The 23,473-nt window shown below is 44.7% G+C and overlaps 2 protein-coding genes and 1 pseudogene across 8 annotated transcripts; 1 reads left to right on the plus strand and 2 right to left on the minus strand.

Moving 5' to 3' along the window:
* Positions 1-1,434: 1,434 nt before the first annotated feature.
* On the minus strand, positions 1,435-13,050 carry LOC106575346 (protein SON). 7 transcript variants are annotated; one of them, XM_045699067.1, is made up of 13 exons: positions 12,880-13,049; positions 11,624-11,691; positions 11,315-11,479; positions 9,349-10,932; positions 8,783-9,204; positions 8,456-8,590; positions 7,517-7,822; positions 6,335-6,445; positions 6,121-6,237; positions 2,918-3,065; positions 2,711-2,776; positions 2,448-2,563; positions 1,435-2,314 (listed from the first exon to the last, which is right to left on the minus strand). In XM_045699067.1, exons 1-13 carry the CDS (start codon positions 12,960-12,962, stop codon positions 2,132-2,134), a joined length of 3,504 nt encoding a protein of 1,167 aa, XP_045555023.1. In that variant the 5' UTR covers positions 12,963-13,049; the 3' UTR covers positions 1,435-2,131. The 7 variants fall into 7 exon arrangements, 4 of the variants coding, with proteins under 4 accessions (XP_045555023.1, XP_045555024.1, XP_014007303.2 ...); XR_006760029.1 differs by lacking the exon at positions 1,435-2,314 and having other exon boundaries at positions 6,121-6,191; XR_006760027.1 differs by lacking the exons at positions 1,435-2,314; positions 2,448-2,563 and adding an exon at positions 3,699-3,790 and having other exon boundaries at positions 6,121-6,191.
* A 468-nt stretch (positions 13,051-13,518) lies between these two features.
* Positions 13,519-17,445, minus strand: LOC106575521 (uncharacterized; annotated as a pseudogene).
* A 966-nt stretch (positions 17,446-18,411) lies between these two features.
* LOC106575522 (adrenodoxin) lies at positions 18,412-22,937 on the plus strand. Its single transcript, XM_014152058.2, has 4 exons — positions 18,412-18,951; positions 19,900-20,024; positions 20,160-20,289; positions 20,819-22,937. The coding sequence occupies exons 1-4, from the start codon at positions 18,773-18,775 to the stop codon at positions 20,925-20,927; spliced, it is 543 nt and encodes a 180-aa protein (XP_014007533.1). The 5' UTR covers positions 18,412-18,772; the 3' UTR covers positions 20,928-22,937.
* The last annotated feature ends 536 nt before the right edge of the window (positions 22,938-23,473 follow it).

Below are 23,473 nucleotides of genomic sequence, written 5' to 3' on the forward strand. Positions count from 1 at the left end.
TCCGTAGAGCTCTGAAACCGGATTGTGTCGAGGCACATTTCTGGGGAAGGGCACCAACAAATGTCTGCAGCATTGAAGGTCCCCAAGAACACAGTGGCCTCCATCATTCTTAAACGGAAGAAGTTTGGAACCACCAAGACTCTTCCTAGAGCTGACCTCCCGGCCAAACTGAGCAATCGGGGGAGAAGGGCCTTAGTCAGGGAGGTGACCAAGAACCCGATGGTCACTCTGACAGAGCTCCAGAGTTTCTCTGTGGAGATGGGAGAACCATCAGGAGGTACAACCATCTCTGCAGCACTCCACCAATCAGGCCTTTATGGTAGAGTGGCCAGACTGAAGCCACTCCTCAGTAAAAGTCAAGGCACAAAAGACACCTAAAGGACTCTCAGACCATGAGACACAAGATTATCTGGTCTGATGAAACCAAGATTGAACTATTTGGCCTGAATGCCAAGTGTCACGTCCGGAGGAAACCTGTAACCATCCGTACGGTGAAGCATGGTGGTGGCAGCATCATGCTGTGGGGATGTTTTTCAGCGGCCAGGACTGGGAGACTAGTCAGGATCGAGGGAAAGATGAACAGAGCAAAGTACAGAGAGATCTTTGATGAAAACCTGCTCCAGAGCGCTCAGGACCTCAAACTAGGGCGAAGATTCACCTTCCAACGGGACGACGACCCTAAGCACACAGCCAAGACAGCACAGGCGTGGCTTCGGGACATGTCTGTGAATGTCCTTCAGTGGCCCAGCCAGAGCCTGGACTTGAACCCACTCTAACATCTCTGTTGAGGCCTGAAAATAGCTGTGCAGCGACACTCCCCATCCAACCTGACAGAGCTTGAGAGGATCTCCAGAGAAGAATGGGAGAAACTCCCCAACTACATTTATGCCAAGCTTTTTGCTTTGTCACTATGGGGTATTGTGTGTAGATTGGATAAGGGGAAGAAAAACAAATTAATCCATTTTAGTATAAGGCTGCAACGTAACAAATTAAATGCACTGTATATGTGAATAGTCTGAAAATGCTACATTATCTTAGCCACATTAAAGCTACAGCCTTTATGCATTTGTCCTCTGCGATGCTGGATCAACCCCTCATCTGAGCTGCTAGTGAGAAGTCTGAGATCGTTTGATGTCTGCACTGCTACGTCCGCTGAATGCTTTGGAGGTTGTGTATTGGAATGTGGGATTGGACTCAAGGGCTCAGATGAACCCTGCTATGCTCTGTCCTTATATAGTATTCCTATTAATATCTCTCCCTTGGAATGATGACAAGGGTGGGGAGACAGTCTTCAAATACTGAACTGCACCATTTGAAAACACAGTATTGGATGTACAATAAACGTGTGTTGTGAGCGCATCGCAAATAAACATTGAAAAGACATGTTCCTGTCTGTATAAACAAAATGAGAAAATGTACTTTATGCACACATAGTCAAAGGATTGTATGATTTAATTAATCAGATAAAAACATTTTTATTTTGGTGTTCCAGACCTTAACTCCTACGGTTACCCGCATCTCTTCGCTTTCAGCTAACATTTTACATTGGTTTTTATACAGACATTGTAAATAACGCTACCAACAAAAGCGGACTGAGAAAGCTCAACCTAGACAGTAGTAAATTAATCTGTCCAAAATTAGAGAACTATCAAGTGTGAATCACTTTGAAAATTAATGTTCCAAATGGGTAACATTTGATATTGACGATTTGGTCATGAGGAGAATGGTGGAGTTTTTCAAATTCTCCCAAATGCATTAACACTATGAACAGTTTCATGAAAACGTCATTTGAGCTTCAACACATAAGATAAACATTCAAAGTAGGATAAAAAAAACGGAGTTCCGGAACCGTTTTAAAATATCAGTAAGTTTCTTTTGCTTCCAGAGTAACACTATCTCCTAGTGTTGACCATTAGGCAGCAGATACAGCTCTTCTGAACGCGTGTGGTGTGTAGGCCCAAAACATAGAATAAGACTTGATAGAACGGACATACAAATCATCGTTCCCTGGCGGGTGACTTCAAATTCTATATGTTTTTGTCAGCCAGAAGGGTCTGCGACTCAAGTCATTTCTCCTGTGTGCGAGCGCTGTATCTCAGTCTGTGAGTGTGTTTCACTGTGTGTGTGTGTGTTAGACGTTGGAGGAGAACAGTGGTCCAGTGGTAGCAGTGGTGAACACAGGCCCTGTATAAAGCCCTGTGTCCCCTGCCACCTCTCCCATGGCCTGCAGAGCCACCGTAGCAGCCATGGCTTTGGCATGCTTCTTATTGGGACTGGCTGACGCAGGCTGGAAGTCTTGACCATTTACCACCACCTGGGGTACAGAGAGAGGAGGAAAGGGGAGAAGGAGAGAGGAAGAGGTTATAACACAAACCATCTGACAAAGTCATCCATAAACTAATAAACAAACCCATTCAAACACACAGGCTCATAGCGCGTATCCACACCTTGAATAGGAAGTTCTTGCGGTGGTCTGGGCCACTGTGGGTCACCATAACAAACTCCGGAGGAATCCACTTCTTCTTGTTGCACATCTCCATCAGAGCAGACACTGGGTGCTTACCTGGGGGGCAGATGGTCAATACATTCATTCAAATCAATACAATTCTGATTGATTCTATAGCACTTTTTTTTTTAAATGCAATATTGGTAAATTGAGTGAGACTGAGTTAAAATCCTGTGTGTGTGTGTGCGTGCGAGTTGTACTCACCCAGTAGATCCTTCATCACAACCATACCGCCCGACTTCTGAGTCTTCTCTCCCTCAGCCACCAGACCTATGGTCACATTATTAATCCTCATCAACTACACACGTCATTAACAGTCATCACTAACACATTAAGCATCATTAATAGCCTTCTGGAATAATATTGCGATGCATAATGCTCTGGTGGAAAGCATGGGTCCCTTCATTTCACCTTTGCGGTCGGTCTTGAAGTCGATGATGATTGGCTCGACAGTGCCCTCGCGGTGTCGCCCTAGCCCCTCCCCCGTCCGCCATCCCATCTTCCTCATGAGAAACTCTCCTACTCCTCCCGAGACCGGGGCTGCTCGCAAGAACTGATCCTACAGAGAGAGAGAGAGAGAGAAGGAAGGAAGAGAGGGAGAAAGAGAGGAGAATAACAGAAGAGAGAACCATGGAGTGAGGAGGAAGAGGGAGAGAGAGCGTGAAGAGGGAGGGGAGAGGAAGAGGCAGAGGCGAAAGCAGATAATTAGTTTCCACCTTGAAAACATCTCAACCACCTAATCCACTCACTCTGTCTCTCATCCAGTCACACCACTGTCACAGTCAGACTTGAGTTAGAGACTAGCTTCAGGACAACTCACATGCCTCTGGATAACAGCTAACGGTGAGTGTGTGTGTGTGTGTCTGTTACTCGGTCTGTAGTAACTTCTACCCCTATGTGAAACACTAGAAATAACTATTTGTGGTGGCAGCTTTTGAAAATCGTGCGTTTGAGAGAACATTTCTAGAGAAACTTCAAAACACATTAAGAGTACTGATGAAAATGAAATAAATTCTGTGGTGAAACTCAAGACACAGCCGAGAGACTTATTTCTTCACACATTATACCACATGTAGGTAAATAAGAGGGCGCTGTGCCTTGACACCTCATTTCTTTCTGTCTCACACACACCTTTTCTCTCACACACACAGTTACACAAGATGTATAGTAAGGCGCTGTGTGGTGTACGTACCTAGCCCCTCATCACCGGCCCAGCATCAGACAGGAAATGAGAGGGGGGCCTGACTGTGGCCATGGCAACAAGGACAGCTACAAGGACTGACCCTGAAACAAGTGTCCAATACACAGAGAGGTGAAAGTTCACAGGTCACCCCTGTGAACCCACACCTCTCTCCCTCTGCTCCAATCCAGACCCCTCTTACCGACCCCCTTCCTCAGGCTGCCCCAAGGACTGGGAGGAAGTTGCCCCTAGACACCTAGGTCAGCTTGGAGTTAGGATTTCCAGAAGGGAAGCTGATCCTAGATCTGTGACTAAGAGCAACTTCTGACCGCAGCCTCTCCCAGGGCAAGGGAAAGAGCACAGGCATGTCCATGGACACCTGTAACTAGCCTAGGTCCCTCAGAACAGAGATCTCCCTCAGGCAGTGGTCTCCAATTGTGGTCCTGGAGCTAATGTGCAGGTTTTTGTTACAGCCCTAACCTATACGACTATGCTGGGATGGAACAAAATCCTGCTCAGCCTGGACTAGGGTTGGAGACCACTGACTGGTCTAAAACTAGACACGCTCATCTACTGGGAAACGGAATGCACCAGGACTGATTGCTAGGGGCACCCAACAACCACACAAACAACAGTCCATATGCTGGTAATGCTAGCATGCTGTAAATCAATGTTAGCTGCTGTAATGCTAGCATGCTGTAAATCAATGTTAGCTGCTGTAATGCTAGCAAAATGCATGTCACTAACATTAGTATGATCAATGCACTCATCCCTAGATCATGTCTCTGAACATGTCCACAGCATATGTTCATGGCATCTGCCCATAGCATCTGCCTGTGAAGGATGTGTCGTATTAAATGAAGAACAAACTCAGCAGATCCATCTCTCTCTATAACTAAATGATGTGACGATGTGTAACCTAACCTGGAGAGAGATTCCTCAGGATGTGTCATTTAAAACAGTAACGGCAGCACCCTGCCTCTGTGTGTTTACAGAGCTCAGGGAGGCTTGGGGTACAGTTACACCCACTGGCTTCAAACAGCCCACTATAGAAACACTACAGGGTAGGAGGGTTCAGATGGGGTCCACAGACAGAGGACAAACGACGATGGTTATCTCTGGGCACAGCGTGACGGTAGAGACTATAGTAACCTGTCTTAGGGTACATCTGAATAGTCTAAAGTCCCCAATAACATCTGACCTGATCTGAAAAGGCAGGATAGGTGAAAGAATAGAGCTTTTCCCTTTCCCCTGTTCTGAGATCAGTGTGAATCCAAGGAAAGAGACGAGGAAGCTTCTTTAGACTAGTGAGACGGACCCATAATCTCTGCCTTGCCCTGGGGTGCTAGAGGACAAGGGAAGGGGGGTTCTGGGGTCTGCAGACTTACTTCCAGCTCTCCTCTTCCTCTCCTCCCTCCCTCTCCAAGTCCCTATTCCAACTCCGAGGGGGACTCTATTTAGTGGACAGACCAGAGCACCACTAGTAGCCGGGTGTCAGACCAGAGCACCACTAGTAGCCGGGTGTCAGACCAGAGCACCACTAGTAGCCGGGTGTCAGACCAGAGCACCACTAGTAGCCGGGTGTCAGACCAGAGCACCACTAGTAGCCGGGTGTCAGACCAGAGCACCACTAGTAGCCGGGTGTCAGACCAGAGCACCACTAGTAGCCGGGTGTCAGACCAGAGCACCACTAGTAGCCGGGTGTCAGACCAGAGCACCACTAGTAGCCGGGTGTCAGTACTGCATTTGCACCTGCTTTGGTAAGAATGTCACATGTAAGGAATCTGCATCGCTACCCTTAACATGGTGTACCCACTTCACAGGAAATGGAATTGGTCAGAATGTGTGTGTTGCGGGGGAGGTGTGGGGGGGTGATTGAAGTGCAGGGAGATTTTTGTTCATCCCTGTAGGTCAGATTAAAGATTAAAGTCTGGGTTCATCATGTTACCACTGTTACAGACCGCAGTGCAAATATCAGGCTGAGTCAACATAAACAAGTCTTCCTTCACCGTCAGAGCATCTTTCTGACGCAGACAGAAACACACAATACAGACAACAGATGCTCACTCACACACATCAGTAAACTATGTGTGTTAGCACTAACAAGGGTTGCCATGGTAGCAGTGGACCCCACGTTTCGGGGCCGTTACATCTGCCCTGGATTCCACTGAGTAACAGTGGAACTACTCCATTCTAACCCAGTGTGTTCTACATCAACAGAACATTAGTCAAACTAAATACAGTCTCCGTCTCTATGCGTACAGACATTCAGTTATTTGACTAGGGCTGGGTGGTGATTAGGGAGCAGGCTGAGGCAGGCTTGTGAAGTGGGTACACCAGTGGGCATGGGCGATGCAGACACCTGTAGGGTAGTGGGGTGGTATGTTTGGGGTGAGGAGGGTGTGTGGGGAGCAGGTAAGACAGTGGATGGTACCTTTTTGATCCAGGCCTGTGGTCCGCTGTTGGACAGCTCCTCTGAGCTGAGCACCGTTGCTCCAGTAGAACCTGTAAACAGACCAGGGATGGTGTTGGACTGGGCCCACGCATCCACCTAACAGAGAGGAAGGTTTAGTGTGTGCGTGTGTGTGTGTGAGAGAAAGGAGGTGGAAAGAGTGTACATTATGCTTCTACCAACGCTTGTTGTTTACCTGTTCCTGAGCACGGCTGAGCATGCAGATGGCGCTGACGTCGTACGGGTTCTCAGCCAGACGCTTCTGGGCCTTCATCCTCTCACCGACTGCCTGGGTGATGTCTACAGGCTAGAGGGGGAGACACAGGAGTCAGCACCACACACACATCATTCACACACATTCATGCAAAAACACAATACTACACACACACACACACACACACACACACACACACACACACACACGTGAACAGCCGATAAAACGAATAAGGAAAATCCATTCACCATACAAGAAAGAAATCTAGACTTATTCCATGAGACCTAGATCAGTTGTTATATGAAACTACTTACATCTACGTAGTCGTCAGTATTTGTATTTTTTAGAGTTGTCAGTATTAGTAGTTGTACACCCCCCCCAAAAAATAAAACGCAACCTGTGGAATTTCAGCCAGCTTTGTTTAATAACAGTTGCATCAAATACAAAATAAGCACAAATTAACAGCAAGGTCACGGATGACGTCACCCGATTTCTCATTGGTCTGCCCATCTGACGATTGATGACTGATCGATAACTCAATTCTAAACCACTAGTCATCGCCTGGGAGTCAGATTATTAAATGGTATTGCTCTGAGATTTGAGAGGTCAATTAATGCCCTTGATTGTAGATTCAATTTGGAATTGGTGGGTGATGAGGGTCAGTGTTTTACATGCCGCCCTCAGAAACAGCTACTCCAGCGAAACCCAGTCAATGCTGCTATAGGGTCAGATGAGGAGCACTGGTATGGCATTCTAACTAAACTCACCATACCATCTAAACCAGTGGTTCCCAAATCTTTTTCTCCTGCTGGGCATGACAACCCACCTAAGGCTTTTGGACTTTTCTACTTTCAAATCAACCACACCAATGTTTCTAGCTACTGTGTATAACCATAGAACCTGGTCTCAGTCTCAAACTATTCCCAATAGGAATCAGCAGTGACCTACCATTTCGGAAACCACTGATCCAAACCACTACATGTGGTAAAACACTGGGTTAAAACTAAAATCCAAAAATAAATCACATTTTTAACGCGTATGATTTTGAAATGCATAATATCTCAACTCATTTTCTCTCCCTCCTACACGACGACTCTCCTAAAACCCCTCTCATCTCTCTTAGTGTCACCTTACCCCCTCCTCCCCCTCCCCTCCGTATCCCACCTGTAGCGGCGGCTCCGGGAACACACTATCACTCTCCGTGACGACCGCCGGCTCCTCCGTTGCCACGGACACCGCAGACAAAGGCGCATCCCCAGGCGAAGTTTCCTTGGCAGCCGTTGCCAATGCCTTGGTCGCCGCCGCCTTGGCCTTTTCCGCCTTCTTGTCGACGGTCACCCACTCTCCGTAAGCCCCTCCCCCGTCGCCCTCCTTCTTCCTGTGCTGGGAGCCCGACGACACGGGGAACTCCTTGGCGAACGCCGCTTCGCTCCGAACCGCCAACGCAGGCGATGGACGCACGGATGCGTTCTGAGAGAGGAGGAGGGGCAGCACAGGAGTAGGAGGGGCGGGGGAGGGGGGGATTACTGTTAAAAAAATGGGAGGAAAAAATATAAAAAGACAAAGAGGTGTGTTTCAACAAGGGGAATGGCTGGTTATCATAGCAGTTACTGGGCCCAGTCTCAATCAGGAGGATTTATCTCCAGTGCACTTCAACCAGCAAACTTCACTAACATGACTGAGGTCTCCTTGGGATGGAAGTTTGTGGGAAAGTGCACAAGAGTATAAATCTACCTGGTTTGGTTCTGGGCCCAAGGAGGCTTGCTGTCTGCTTTGCCCATCGCCTATGTTGGCTCAATAGGAAAAACAGTATGTTATGTGGCAGCAATAGAAACAGCTCTTAACATCAGCCCAGGGCAAAACAGACAGCATACTGCAGTTCACTTCAACCATTCACCCAGTTAGGCACATCTCTTCAGTCCCACATAGTATCTAAACAGTAACTGGTCTTTAACTATGTTCAAACAGTAACTATGTTCTGAAAATTAAATATCAGTTCAAACTGCCTCGATACATTTTTTTATTAATAAGGAAATGTTTAAGCTCAGAATGTACTGTACATTGATGAGAGACATGTTGATGCTGTGTGTTCCATGTTCTTACATTGAGGCTGAAGGAGATGCCCTTGACCTCCCTCAGGGCGGCTCGTCCAAACGGTTTGCCGTCGTCCTCGTCGTCAGATATACGGGGTTCAGCGAGGGCCAGCTCCCCTCCCTTCTCCACAATCTTCTTACACTTCTACAGAAACACACAGGACACAGCTCGAGGGTCAGTGTTTCCATTACCACATACAATTGAATGTCTAAGATTGGTGTTTTGTTATGAAAAAGGTGCAGGACTACATTTTGCACCAGGACAAATGCTTAGTAAATCTTCTCCAAGTCATATTATTACATGATTGTCATCATCATGACATTGAAGAGCACTTACGTCAGTGAACTCCTTGATGCTGATGCTGTTTGCCTGCTTGGCCACCTTCCTCTTCACATCCTCGATGGTGGCCATGTTGGGCTGGGGGGGACCTGGCGGGGGCTTGTTGGTGATGCTGGGGAGCGGGGCCATCTGCTGCATGGAGGCCATAGATCCCATACTGGCCAGGGCAGCAGTCATTGTGGCAGCTGTCATGCTAGCCATAGCTGCATTCATGGTCATGCTCATAGGCATGTTCATAGACATGTTCATGGGCATGTTCATGGGCATGTTCATATTCATGGGCATGGAGAAGGACATGGGGTTGGGTAAAGGCAGCTGGAGGACCGCTTTGGGTCGCAGGCTCTCTGGGATGGGTATCCCGGCCTTGGCACACATGGCGGCTGCATTAGCCTTAGCAATCTCCAGTAACTGGTCTTTATCTGTGAGGAGGGATGAGGAACACATCACAAACTTGCATTGAGACTTACTGTACACCGGTGTTTTTGTCAAGTTACCATTGGAGAAAATAAAGTTATTCAATTCAAATACATTGATCATTCAAAAAAAAATGGTGACATGCTTACCCAGCTCTGTGAGTCGTGGCGGGCTTTTGCTGGTGTCGCGGTTGGTGCGTGCCGGAGACCTCTTCTTGCGGAGGATGAGGACTGGGGAGTGGCTTGGCTCACGCTTCCAGCGGTCCCTCTGGCTCAGCTGGTGGCTGCCGAATGCACCCCTCCCCCTCCGCCGCGAACCGGAGCGTGACCTCGATCTCTTTGACCTCCGAGCAGGAGACCGTGACTTGGACCGTTTTCTTTTCGGCGACCTAGACTTTGAGCGCTTGTTCCGCGTTCTGGATTTGGACCGTGATTTCTTCTTTCTCGTCCCGGACTTTGAGCGAGACCTCTTCCTCCGAGACGGCGTCCTGGACTTCCTCTTGCGGCTTGGCGACGAGGACCTCGATTTCCTTTTCCTCCCTGGAGACTTGGATCTGGACCTCCTCTTCTTGGAGGACTTTGCATCAGAGCGTTTCTTCTGACCAGGAGACTTTGACCTTGACTTTTTCCTCTTTGAAGGAGACCTGGACTTTGAAGATTCTCCTCCCTTCTCTGTCATCTCTGCCTCTCCAGATGTTGGCTGTGGTTTAGGTGAGGCAGGGAGCTCTTCACCCTGAGGTGTCACCTTGTCCCCTCCACCAGCATCTGTTTTGGGGGGTAAGGAATCTACAGAGCCATCCAAGGTTTCTGAAGTAACAGGTCCATCCGATTCCCCTGGCTCACCAGTTGGCTGGCCGCTGAGGTTAGGATCAGGGGCTGACGTTGACTGGTGGTCAGTGGAGGCCTCATGCTGCTCACCTGAAGGCACCTCGGGAGAAATAGGGCACTTCTGTGGAGACGTCAGACATTCTGAGGGCTGGGAGGAAACGGCTGGCTCTCCCTTACTGCTGTCCCCTAAGAAGGGTATCGGCTTCCACCCTCCTCCAGTGGCGGCGGCCATATTGACGACACCATCAATGCTGCTTTGGGAAGCTAGGGCTGGCGGATCGATTGGAACCATTACGTTTTCGTCTTTCACAGCAGACTCATCTTTAGCCAGGGCCGCAGAGGGATCTTTCTCGACTAATTGGCTGTCTTTTGAGGCAGACCTGGATTTGTCGTTTCTGGACGGAGAGGGAGATCCTGAACTCATCTCTCGGTGTCTCGACTGAGATCTCGTCTTAGATTTCGATCGCCTTCTGGATCTCGATCTAGACCGTCTGTCTTTCTTCAAGATCACGAGGGACCTTGACCGGGTTCTCCTGCCTCTCCTGGCAGACCCAGACCTTCTAGAATGTGACCCGGACCTCCGGTGCCGTGATCTGGAACGTGTGTGTCCGCCACGTCTTCTACCGGACCTCGATCTGGATCTCCCTCTCCTGTCCCTGGATCTGCGCTTGCCTGAACGAGACCGTGAACGTCTGGAGGAGGACTTTTCCGGAGACTTCTCCTCTAGTTTAGGGATAATATCAGGTAGATCCTGAGGTTTGCTCTCCTTGTTCCCAGGCTGAGGCTTCGACTCGGACTCCGACCCAGATGAGCTGTTGGACTTGTCACCATCTTTCTTCTGCTTTTTTTTCTTCTTCTTCCCAGAATGTCGTTTATGCCGCTTGGATCTCCCATCATCCTCTTCCCCTGTGGAATTAATGTCAATATTTTAGAAATGAATCATCATGACATTTGATTCAATATGTAGAAATTGACATTACCTGGTTGCTAAAAATTTGGTTTGTGACAAAAAGCTAAGTTTTGTGTAGAGAATCACTGTACCATCTAGCTAAACTGCTGAAATATATTTTCAATAACCAAAACCGTTGTAAAATGACGTAAACAGATCTACCATCAAACTTGCGTTCAATGAGAATGACAGATCTAGAACTCACATTTCAATGTGAATTGCGTCGTGCACAAAGCTACATAATGGACCTTTAAGTAATCTGCTGATTATTAACATCAAACTGAAAAGGTCCACCACTGCTGTTATGCATATGCTTAGTAGTAGTTTGAGACGACTTACCAGTCTTTGCCTTGTCTCCATCAGAGTCTGCTGCTGATTCTGAGCCGCTCCCTTTCTCTTCCTTACGTTTCTTCTTTTTGCTTTTGTGCTTCTTGTGCTTCTTATGCTTCCTGTGTTTCTTTTGTGGGACATCACCCTCTTCCTTATTGGCTACACCATCTTTATCTGTATAAATAATACCGTACATTACAATTTCATTTGAAATAGATGCTTTCACCTGATCAATACTGGAGTATCAGTGCAAATAAAGGAAAGGAGAAAATAGAATATCACTTTGGACTATTGCGATACAGCCCTTGTGTTACTGACCTTGTGTGTTGTTGATCCCATCTGCTCCTTCTGCAGTTTTACCATTGGGATGGTCTTCATCTGTCAGACTTAATAGAGAGAATGCAGGTATGAGATGACACCTGTACTTGAACTTACAGTAGGTTCACTCAACTTTCTTATCAGCAGGGGTCTTGGTTTTTAACAACATAACACTGGACACAACGAATGGACAATATCTATAAGTATGCATGAGATTGAATGATTAACGTAGTCTACATAATAACTGACAGGGCTTGTAAGCATTTCACTGTTGTATTCGGCACATGTGACAAATAAAAATAAAATGTGATTCGACATGCGAGGTAGGGTTGGGTATAATTTGTGTTACGTTCCAACAGGAATCTGTTGTAGAAACTTCGTAAATAACAAGGTTGCCAACAACAACGCATATAATGTTGTATTTCGGCAGAATAAGATACCAGTTAGGGCGTGGGCTATTTCATTAAAATGTGTCACTCACCACGTTCATTCCGAAAAATGTCAGTCTTCACTCTGTTAGCCTATTGACAAACATTAAGAATAAGCTACGTGGTGGGTTGATGCCTATTCGGTGAATTGGTCATGCTACTTTGTATGCGTTGTTTGTTGGCAACCTTGTACTTTACGACATTTTTGGAACAGATTCCTGTTGGAACGTTCCACAAATTATACCCACCCTGCGAAGTAGCTAGCTACTGTTAGTTATTTCGCGTTAACCTCAAATTAGAACGTGACTGTGTAACATGAAAACTCAAAGGCATAACTAAGTCCCCGCCATTGCTTTTCCTGATAATCCAAAATGTGTGTTTGTAAATTATGTGTATTGCCTTTGCACACTGTGACTCTGTCAAACCAACGTTTTGGGGGAGTTCTAGGAAAGAGATCGCGTCCTGATAAACTGCTAACGTTGGCTTGTTAGCAATCCACATTTAGCATGATTAGCTAGCTAGGAAGGTGGTTAGTGCGAACAAGCCCTATACCTGGTGCTACGTTAGCTCCCTGGTTTGTTTGAACCCAATAACCACAGTATAATAATCTTTGCAAGAACCAACCCATGAGTCTACCGTGTTATTAGTCAGGTAGTTAGCTAGCTTTAATACGTTACAACCACAGCAACTGCCTGCCTTGCACACTTTGTACTGCCGGACACGCAAGCTAGCTAACCTAGTAGGCCAGCACAGAACATTATACATTTCTCAAATTGCCCGAACAAACCATTCATGCCAGTAAACTAGGCTGTATAAAAACATATTTACATGATATCTTGACTCTCATCTTCAATTTCTTTTATCTTATTTACTACGAAATCGCGAAAAATTTGTTCGATGTTGGCCGCCATGTCTTTAGTAATCCCTCAATGCCGACATCCACCAATGTGTTTTCCGCGGCGTCCGTTCAGCGCATGTGTAGCAGCACAGACCGACACCGGACGTTGGTTGCAACCCACCTCACGTAGACAAACTGAAAAAGTTGTTCATGTTTGGGTGCGTACTGTCTTTGCCTCTGTCTGTTAGAAGCTGTCGGTGTAGTGAGGCACTACATTTATCTATTGATCTCACTTTTGTAGTTTTCCTCAAGCTAATTGTTTTCCCGAAGTCTTTTTGTTGATATAGGCAGGCAGTAGATAGTAGTCTAGCCTATTTGATTATTTATGACATCCTGCCATACAGGAGTGTCTCATTCATAAGCGTGGACAAAGATTATACAGCTTGGATCAGTTGGTTCCAGTTAATTTCTTTTTGATTTCATTATACAGTATGTACTATTCAAACAGTGTTCAGACAGTTGAAGTAGGGGAAGACGTTGGACCTGTTGCTGAAGCATCATTGAAACAGCTTCAGGCAGAATACATCTCTAGCTGTTTTCATTTCACAATGAACACAAGACACACCATGTAAAATGCTCCGTTTTTATTTTAAGAAGAGAGGACATACAACTTAATAGAAACAGGATGCAGATGTTTTATGGTTCACAGGATTACTGCATGGAAACAGCATTTTATTTATTTATTTTTATTTCACCTTTATTTAACCAGGTAGGCAAGTTGAGAACAAGTTTTTTTAAAATCCATGTGTTTTTTAATGTCACTCAAGATGGTGACAGAATAGAACACTTCAATAGAACACTTAATGTGTTGACATCACTTGGTTACTGGTGAGACCTGATATCACTACCATTGGAGGGGGCGTGGGTAATTTAACTTTTCTATTGTGTTTGTCTCCATCAGGTTTTGTTGCCTTCTATGTATGTTGCAACTTGCCATCGAGTGACAAGTCCCTTTCATAGTGAATTGTAATGTCCATTCTACTTATTCTAATTCTACAGTTAGTGCAGGCCTCTTATGCTGCCATGGGGAAGGAGCAGATGGAAGCTCTTCAGTTCACAGTCCACTGCTGTCCACCAGCTCTCATCTGGGAGAGGGAACAAATGACAATGTTGTTAAATGGACCAGTCATATACCATATCATCCAATTTTAAGGCTCTAACTTTGATTGTGTCGAATAGACCTGTTGATTAAAACAGTATCAGAATGTTATAGTCATTAAAGAACAGAAATCTTATAATACAACATGCTCTCATAACCAATACCAAGTTCATCTGGGTCCTTCCCAGACTTTTTATGATTTATAGCCTTATTTATCAACAGTCTCAAAGGTAGCATTTCACAATGTAACCTGTTATTGATAGCACTGTGACTTAGAAAAGATGATATTGTTAATACTTAAAAGGTTGTCAATATAGATATCAAATACTTTTTAAAGGTATGAGTCTCACCAATTCTGAACATCTACTGTGTGACCGGGCATCCAGTCACTGTAGCCCCAGGTGGACCCGTCGGTCCACTCTGACTGCTTATCCTGCAGGGGTCACAACACACACACACACACACACACACACACACACACACACACACACACACCATTAAAACTCTTGGAAAATGGCTAGGTTACTATTAGACATTCTGATTGAACAAGAGTGTGGGGGGGTGATGAAATACTGACCTTCACGACTCCACCCAGCCATGTCCGAGGACGGGACTCTTGGTGGCTCTGGTCACCATGGAGACCAGGCGGGAGTGCAGGTCGCCGTTGGTTACGGAGGCCAGGTGTCCGTGAGGGGAGAGAATGCTGCAGGAGGACTGGACGCACACACATACACACACACACACACACACACACACAAATATTAGGACAGCTGTTTGTTTAAGAGAAAAGCGAATATGACCGACTGGGTGTATATTTCACCTCTGCCTCACTGAAGGTCATTAGTGTGGGGTTGAACTGATAGCAGTGGCCATCAATGACCTCACAAACACACTCTGTCTCTGAGTGAGTCTCAGCCTTAGCACTCACCAGCCTGTCATCTACAGGGAGAAGGAGAGCAAGCATACTCCATCAGTACACATACTGTACACACAAACACTCTCACCCTGAGGTGTCAGTTTCATGCTTCTCTCCATCTCTCCAACAGGCCTGATGATCCATCCGCTCCTGATGTCCACCAGAGTTTTCTGGGAGTTCCCGGTTCCCTGTCTGAACTCATCCACAGAGTAAGGAGTGTACACTGGAGAGGAGAGAAAGAGAATATACACTGAGTGTACAAAACATTATGAACACCTTACCATGACATAGACTGACCAGATGAATCCAGGTGAAAGCTATGATCCCTTATTGATGTCCTTTGTTAAATCCACTTCAATCAGCTTAGATGAAGAGGAGGAGACAGGTTAAAGAAGGATTTTTAAGCCTTGAGACAATTAAGACATGGATTGTGTATGTGTGCCATTCAGAGTGTGAATGGGCACGACAAAATATTTAAGTGCCTTTGAACGGGGTACGCACACACCAGTTTTTGTCAAGAACTGCAATGCTGCTGGGTTTTCCACACTCAACAGTTTCCTGTGTGTATCAACAATGGTCCACCACCCAAAGGAAATCCAGCCAACTTGACACAACTGTGGGAAGCATTGGAGTCAACATTGGCCAGGATCCATGTGGAACGCTTTTAACACCTTGTAGAATCCATGTCCCAACGAATGGAGGCTGTTCTGAGGGCAAAAGGGGGGGTGCAACTCAATATTAAGAAGGTGTTCTTAATGTTTTGTACACACAGTGTATATAACCCTAAATATTTCTTCCAATAGTTATTTCCTTTTTTAAAGATTACAATTTCAGAAAAATGTAACATTTCAAAGTCCTGTACCTGGTGCCACTCTCCTGTCCATCTCACTGACGTGTTCCTTGACGAGGCCGGTGTTCAGGTTCATAATGAATCGTCCGGAGGGCTCTGTTCCCTGTCTACGTTCCTCCACTGTGTGTATACTTTGGAATCTGTCTCTCTCATCCTGAGGTATCTGTTTATTGCTTCTCTCCAACAGGCCTGATGATGCATCTGCTCCTGATGTCCACCAGAGTTTTCTGGGAGTTCTCGGTTCCCTGTCTGAACTCATCCACAGAGGAAGGAGTGTACACTGGAGAGGAGAGGAGCAGGGGAGAAAGACAATATATAAAACCCAAAATGTAAAAAATAACTAACATTTCTGGATAATGTAACATTTCAAAGCCCTGTACCTGGTGCCACTCTCCTGTCCATCTCACTGACGTGTTCCTTGACGAGGCCGGTGTTCAGGTCCATGATGAAGCGTCTGAGGGCTCTGTTCCCTGTCTGCGTTCCTCCACTGGGACGCTCCCGGGCCAAACCAGGACCTTGGGATCCTGAAGGCTACCTCTAGGGGGTGCCACTACATCATCCCTCAGTGGTGCAGCATGGAGACCTGGGGGGACACAACATACAATCAGTAAACATTATCATCTAGAGAAAAAGTGGGGGGAGGCAAGGTCAGATTCATACATACACACACACACTTGCAAAAATAAACATACTCATGCACGCACACACATGCACATGGGCACACACACCCTACATGCATGCATGCCAGCCCACAAACACACTGCCCTTGAACTTTGACCTTGTGCGCTGATTTTGATCAGATAAGAACATACATAGAGAAGGAACCGCTGCCCTATTGGTACAATTATTAACCACTGTGCCAGAAAAATGGTCTAGTGTAACAGTATAGCTTCAGTCCGTCTCCTTGCTCCAACCTGGGCTTGAGGCTTGAACCAGGGACCTTCTGCACACATCAACAACTAACACCCACAAAGCATCGTTACCCATCGCGCCACAAAAGCCACGGCCCTTGCAGAGCAAGGGGAACAACTACTTCAGGTCTCAGAGCGAGTGACGTCACCCGATTGAAACGCAATTAGCGCGCATCACCGCTAACTAACTAGCCATTTCACATCGGTTACACTAGCATGACAAGAATTTATTGTAAAAAAGTCCAAAAGAGCAAGGAATAAGTCCAACATTACAGTACATTGATATAGTGAAATGTAGGAATTTTGCACAAACAGCCTATACTGTAGTATTTCAGTTATTCTCAATTTGAAGAAATCTCGTCTATCAAATTTAAAAAAATTAATAAACATTCAAAACTTTCAGATTCTTGCTTGACAAAGCCAGGAGCAACAACGTAAACGTCAACATCCTGTGAACAAGACAAGTAGCAAAGAAGAGAAAAAATGGATGAGAGAGAATAAGTACACTGATGGTGTCTAAATGTACACGGTGTCTAAATGTATACACTGTATCTACCTAATTCAGACAGGTAATCTCACCTGTTGGTTGTAGGGTGAATCCAGCTGTGCTAGTGCTCTGTGACTGTTCTCAATCTAAAAGTCTCACTGTCTCTCTTACCTTTTAGTCCAAGTACCTCTGTCCAGTTTACCAGCGCCTAAACCTCTCCCTTCACTTAGATAATGTTTCGACCTCAGTGTCTATTTAACATTGAGTTCTAAGTACGTGAGTAGCTAGCCTACATTGACTGTGTGTCTGTGTCAAATACGGTTTCCTTTAATAAATAATATATATACTGTCTATATGCCATTTAGTAGACGCTCAGTCTGTGTATCTTTGTTTGTGTGCATTGAGTGTGCGTAGTTGTATTTCACTTACCTGTATGGTGAACAGTTGGAGGTTTCGAGACTCAGAAAGTGATTTGAGGAAAGAAAAGACTCACTGGTCAATAAGTATTCAGCTGCAGCAATAAAGATGATAAGGGGCGTATACTCGCTGATATTAACACAAACAGTTCAAATGAAATCCCAAGTTCAAGAACATTGGGAAACAGCAGCAATCCCATTACTTCTTATAAACCTTTTGGAGTGCCACCGTATCCCAATGTTTTTTAACTTGGGATTTCATTGGAAGGCATTGTCAGGTATTGGCAAGGCATCCAGCTAATAAAGCGAGATAGCGCACTTGTTACCCACTCCACAATAGCACGAACAGTATCGATTGAATTTTTTTTTTTTATATCAGTAACAATTGATCAAATCACTTTATTCCATTTAAACTGCCCTGAGTAAGCCACTAAAATGATAACACATATCTGGTATGCTACGCCATGTAGAATCTTATGTATGAATGGAAATGGAGACTTGTGGTATTTAATTCTTCCCATAATGAGTTTTGAGTAATAATTTCCCTTTCAGCTCATATACAGATTTTGAGGATAACAGTACTTTTCAAGACCACAGCAGACAACTTTAAAACTAGTTTTCAAAATCGTCATGCACCATGCGCTAACATTTGGATACATTATGGAATAAATTATATAATACATTAGAATACATGAAAACTATTCACTGCCCCGAAAAAGACCCCAAGAAAACTCTTGTGATTGGTCACGTAAGGTCACGTGAGAGTGCATGTCAGAATTTGCTCCAGGAAGTTATTTTGAGATCTTTAAATAAAAAGTAAAACCTTGCGCTTTGTCTTTGAAATAGTCCAGAGGCTAAGCTTATTGCATTGAAACAAATTAGATATATTTCAGGTTTCTTTTCCAAAGTGATAGTGTAGCAGTATGGCCTCCATTTAGCAGTAGCTAAGATGTTATGCAATAAACGTGACACCGACCGAGCAGCGGTGTCTGCTGGTTACGCAAAGGGCTAGATATAGCCATTTTAGCTGCATTTAGCATGAAGTTAGCTTGTTTTGTCAGTACTGTATAGCAGTCTCAAACAAGGCGAAATCGGACTCTCTTCCCCGCCGTTTAAGATATATTTTAAACGTCATCGCCAAGCAATGGCTCTGATGACATCGGTAAGAAGACTATTTCATGTTTCGTTCCGAGAAAATTCTCTACGACGAACAGAAGCACTCATTTCAGCGACAAACACAACGTCGGGGAGCTTATCATTGGCCGGTCAGAGAATGGCCAGTATTCGTGTAAGGGATTTTAGCACCAACACACAACCTCTTAGGTAAGGAGTCGTGTCATCATGTCCCCAAACGTACTTAACTTGCTAGCTATAAAGGTATACACGCTTAGTTAGGCTACTTGCTAACTAGTCATATTGGCTACCTTAACTATTTCATGTTAGGAAGAATGCTAACGTTAACAAACTTGTTAGTATCGCATCAAATAAGCCAATAACTGAAGGCTAACTTCAGCAGAAAGGCTTGTTGCGTAATCATTGTGTCAGTACTCGATGTGTTTGATCGAACCAACTAGGTAACTATCATTTCTTAGAACTGTGTGTTTAATCATAACTTCCAAACTTGCAGCAGTGTGACGAAAAAGTCAGTCAGTCAGTCACTCAATAACCCCTTCTGGTTGAAAATGATGAGCAACCGTTAACCATCTGTCTTGCCAACTCCTTCCTCAGTAACACCGATCTATTTAATCAATTTATTAACCATGACACGCTGCCTGTAACCTTATGTACATCTCATCATTTGAAAATCATGTGCAAATCAATTAATTTGCAAACTGTCACCATTGTACAGCTAGGTACAACTGACTGATCATTCTGGCAGATAAGCACCATCAAACCAGGGCTCTGTTCAGGATCTCTAAACAGTTGTTGGACTAGGACATTGCTGGATTGCTTGTGGGACTAGTTACTCACTGTATAGTATGGAACGACTGTATAAATATTGTTCAACACAACCTGGAATGGATGTCAAAGCTAAAGCTATTGGATCTGTGTGCAGAAACCCGAAACCAATACACCTTCAAAAACAGCCTGTACATTCGCAACCAAGTTCTGAGAGGGCGTTACCTAGTCAATGGGAGTTACCCATTTCCCACATACAATACAAAGTCCTTGAGCATCTGGAAAGTGTTATGTTAATCCAATGTGTTCCCAATTCCCAGCATGACCACAGCTACTGTCTGTAATTACACCCTTATGTCTGTTTCTGTGCAGAGCTGACAATAAGGTGACGGTCCACTTCATCAATCGAGATGGAGAGAAGATCTCTGTCAAAGGCTCTCCTGGAGACTCTCTCCTAGATGTCATTATCGACCAGGACCTCGATTTTGATGGGTTCGGTGAGCTGGGTTACGTTAATGTGGTTAAGTGAATTAATACGGTTGTTTATTGTAGGTTTCGCCTGCTCTCTCACTCAGTGGGATGTTTTGATCTCTCTGTCTCTCTCTCTGTGTGTTTGTCTCTCTGTCTGTCAGGCGCATGTGAGGGGACACTGGCCTGTTCTACCTGTCACCTGATCTTTGAGGAAGACGTGTATAATCAGCTGGGCCCCATTACTGACGAGGAGATGGATATGTTGGACCTGGCCTACGGACTCACAGACACGTGAGACACACACACGAATTGGAGGCCCATTGATTGGACGCACAAGTGAAATGACACACACACACTGCCACCAGTGTAACCAGAGTGTTATGCTGTTCAGCGTTGATTTATAATGAGATTAGGAGGTAATCATTGTGAGGAACAAGAACAGAGGGATAAACACACAATGGCACATGCTTGCCTTGTACTGTTGTTAGCCTGCTTTCCAACCAATCGGAAGGGGATTTGAGTTCTGTGTTGCTGGTTTAGGTAGAGCAACATGAGAAGGGTGACGGTCATGACCTCACTAATCATATTAGCTGAGTGTTGACTGAACCCCTTGTGACACTGGCCCACTTCACTTCTGTTGTCCCAAAACGTTACCCCCTAAACACAGATCTTGAATAAGTTGACCTCCTCACTCTCCAACTTCAATTATCCAATTGTTTCAAGTGGATCCATTTTGGTTAGGTCATAGCGTTGTGACGTTTTAAAATATGTTTGTCATAATCTTCTTTTTTTTTTTTTTTTTCCTCTCTCTTTCTGCCAGGTCCCGCCTGGGTTGCCAGATCTGCCTGACCAGGTCCCTGGAAGGCATGACAGCGAGGGTGCCTGAGAGTGTGGCAGACATCCGACAGAGTGGAGACGGGTCCTCATAACCAGAGTAATAGATGTACTGAAATTTGCCCAAATCAATGCTTTATTTCAACACTAGCATGACCAAATAATACCCAATTCTAAGTGGTATGCTGGTATAAATGTTGAAATGGAAGACACTGTATTTATACAGATGATGAGATATTAACATTTGAATGAGTCCCCATCGTCACAGTTTTACATTCACTTTATACAGGGAACAATGGGAAAGTTGGCAAATAATTCCTCTGTGCCAAGCAGGTTCTGGAGAATAGAAGAAAGTTTAGGTGGAAGTCTCCAGTCAGCCCCCCCAGTCCTTAACGGTTGTGAAGTAGTATATACTGAACAGAAATATTAATGCAACAATCTCAAAGATTTTACTGAGTTACAGTTGATATGAGGAAATCTGTCAATTGAAATAAATAAATTAGGTCCTAATCTATGGATTTCACATGACTGGGAATACAGATATGCATCTGTTAGTTATAGACATTTTATTAGAAATGGGCCTCGGGATCTCATCACTGTGTTTCTGTGCATTCAAATTGCCATCGATAAAATGCAATTGTTTTTGTTGTCTGTAGCTTATGCCCGCCCATACCATAACCCCACCGCCACCATGGGGCACTCTGTTCACAAAGTTGACATTAGCAAGCCGCCCGACCACACGATGCCATACACATGGTCTGCGGTTGTGAGGCCGGTTGGACATTCTGCCAAATTCTCTAAAACAATGTTGGAGGCAGCTTATGTTAGAGAGATGAACATTCTAATATCTGGCAACAGCTCTGATGGACCTTCCTGCGGTCAGCCTGCCAATTGCAAGCTCCTTCAAACTTGGAGACATCTGTGACATTGTGTTGTGTGACGAAACTGCACATAGTAGAGTGACCTTTTATTGTCCCCCAGCACAAGGTGCACCTGTGTAATGATCGTGTTTAATCAGTTTCTTGATATGCCACACCTGTCAGGTGGATAGATTATCTTGGCAAAGGAGAAATGCTCACCAACAGGGATGTAAACAAATGTATGCACACAATTTGAGAGAAATAACCTTTTTGTGCATATGGAAGATTTATGGGATCTTTTCTTTCAGCTTATGAAACATGGGACCAATATTTTACATGTTGCATTTATATTTTTGATCTGTGTAGATGTTCTCCAGTGAATGTAAGGGGTTATGATGATCACTTTCATAGTCCACTACCTCCCTGGTGAGTACTTAGAAATAACACATTCAAATAGTTGTTTTTTGTGCTATTACCAATTACCAATACACATGACCAATTGTATTGAATTCTTTAAAATAAGTACCAAGAAGTGCAGCTTGTCACCATGTCGTTTCTGAGTAAATACCAACTGAAACGGGATTGTAAAGTCACCCATCCAGACTTCAGAATGACACCCATTAATATGGCCAGAGGCAAGACTGGTTAGGATGCCTTATCTTGTCATTTCTATGGCCACCCTAGCCTTTGTTTTATCAAGTTGTGTACCCTTACTGTCTTTAGTGTTGTCCTACCACTCGTGTAGCCAAATATTCATTTCATATTCCACGTGATTGTAAATAGCATTCATCTGTGTATAGTCAGAGAAATGCTGTGTAAAAATAGACTATTTCTAATTAGTCTGTCCCATGTCCTGTTGTTGGCTCTAAAGAGAAACCACCCTCAAGGGAATATACTAACATTATGTATTGCACAACCATAGAAAATTGATCCTCCAACATGTTCTTTAATGAGAAAATGACACACAGCAGGAAGGGGTATTACTTCAGTCCTTCATATGCTTCACTCCTCTTAATGTATACTGAAAATATAAACGCTACAATTTCAAAGATTTTACTGAGTTAGTTCATATGAGGAAATCTGTCAATTTAAATAAATGAGGCCCTAATCTATGGATTTCACATGACTGGGAATACAGATATGCATCTGTTGGTCAGATACTTTAAAAGAAATGGGCCTCGGGATCTCATTACGGTATTTCTGTGCATTCAAATTGCTGTCGATTAAAATGCAATTGTGTTTGTTGTCTGTAGCTTATGCCTGCCCATACCATAACCCCACCACCACCATGGGGCACTCTGTTCACAACGTTGACATCAGCAAACCGCTCGCCCACATGACGCCATACACGTGGTCTACGGTTGTGAGGCCGGTTGGATGTTCTGCCAAATTCTCTAAAACAATGTTGGAGGCAGCTTATGGTAGAGAAATTAACATTCTATTCTCTGGCAACAGCTCTGGTGGACCTTTCTGCAGTCAGCATGCCAATTGCAAGCTCCTTCAAACTTGGAGACATCTGTGACGTGTGACAAAACCGCTTTTTAGAGTGGACTTTTATTGTCCCCAACACAAGGTGCAGCTGTGTAATGATCATGCTGTTTAATCAGCTTCTTGATATGCCACACCTGGAAGGTGGATGGATTATCTTGGCAAAGGTGAAATGCTCACTAACAGCGATGTAAACACATTTTTGAGAAATAATCTTTTTGTACGTATTTGAAAATGTCTGGGAACTTTTATTTCAGCTCATGAAACATGGGACCAACACTTTACATGTTGCA

The sequence above is a fragment of the Salmo salar genome, chromosome ssa17, assembly GCF_905237065.1.
Source record: "Salmo salar chromosome ssa17, Ssal_v3.1, whole genome shotgun sequence".
Lineage (NCBI taxonomy): Eukaryota > Metazoa > Chordata > Actinopteri > Salmoniformes > Salmonidae > Salmo > Salmo salar.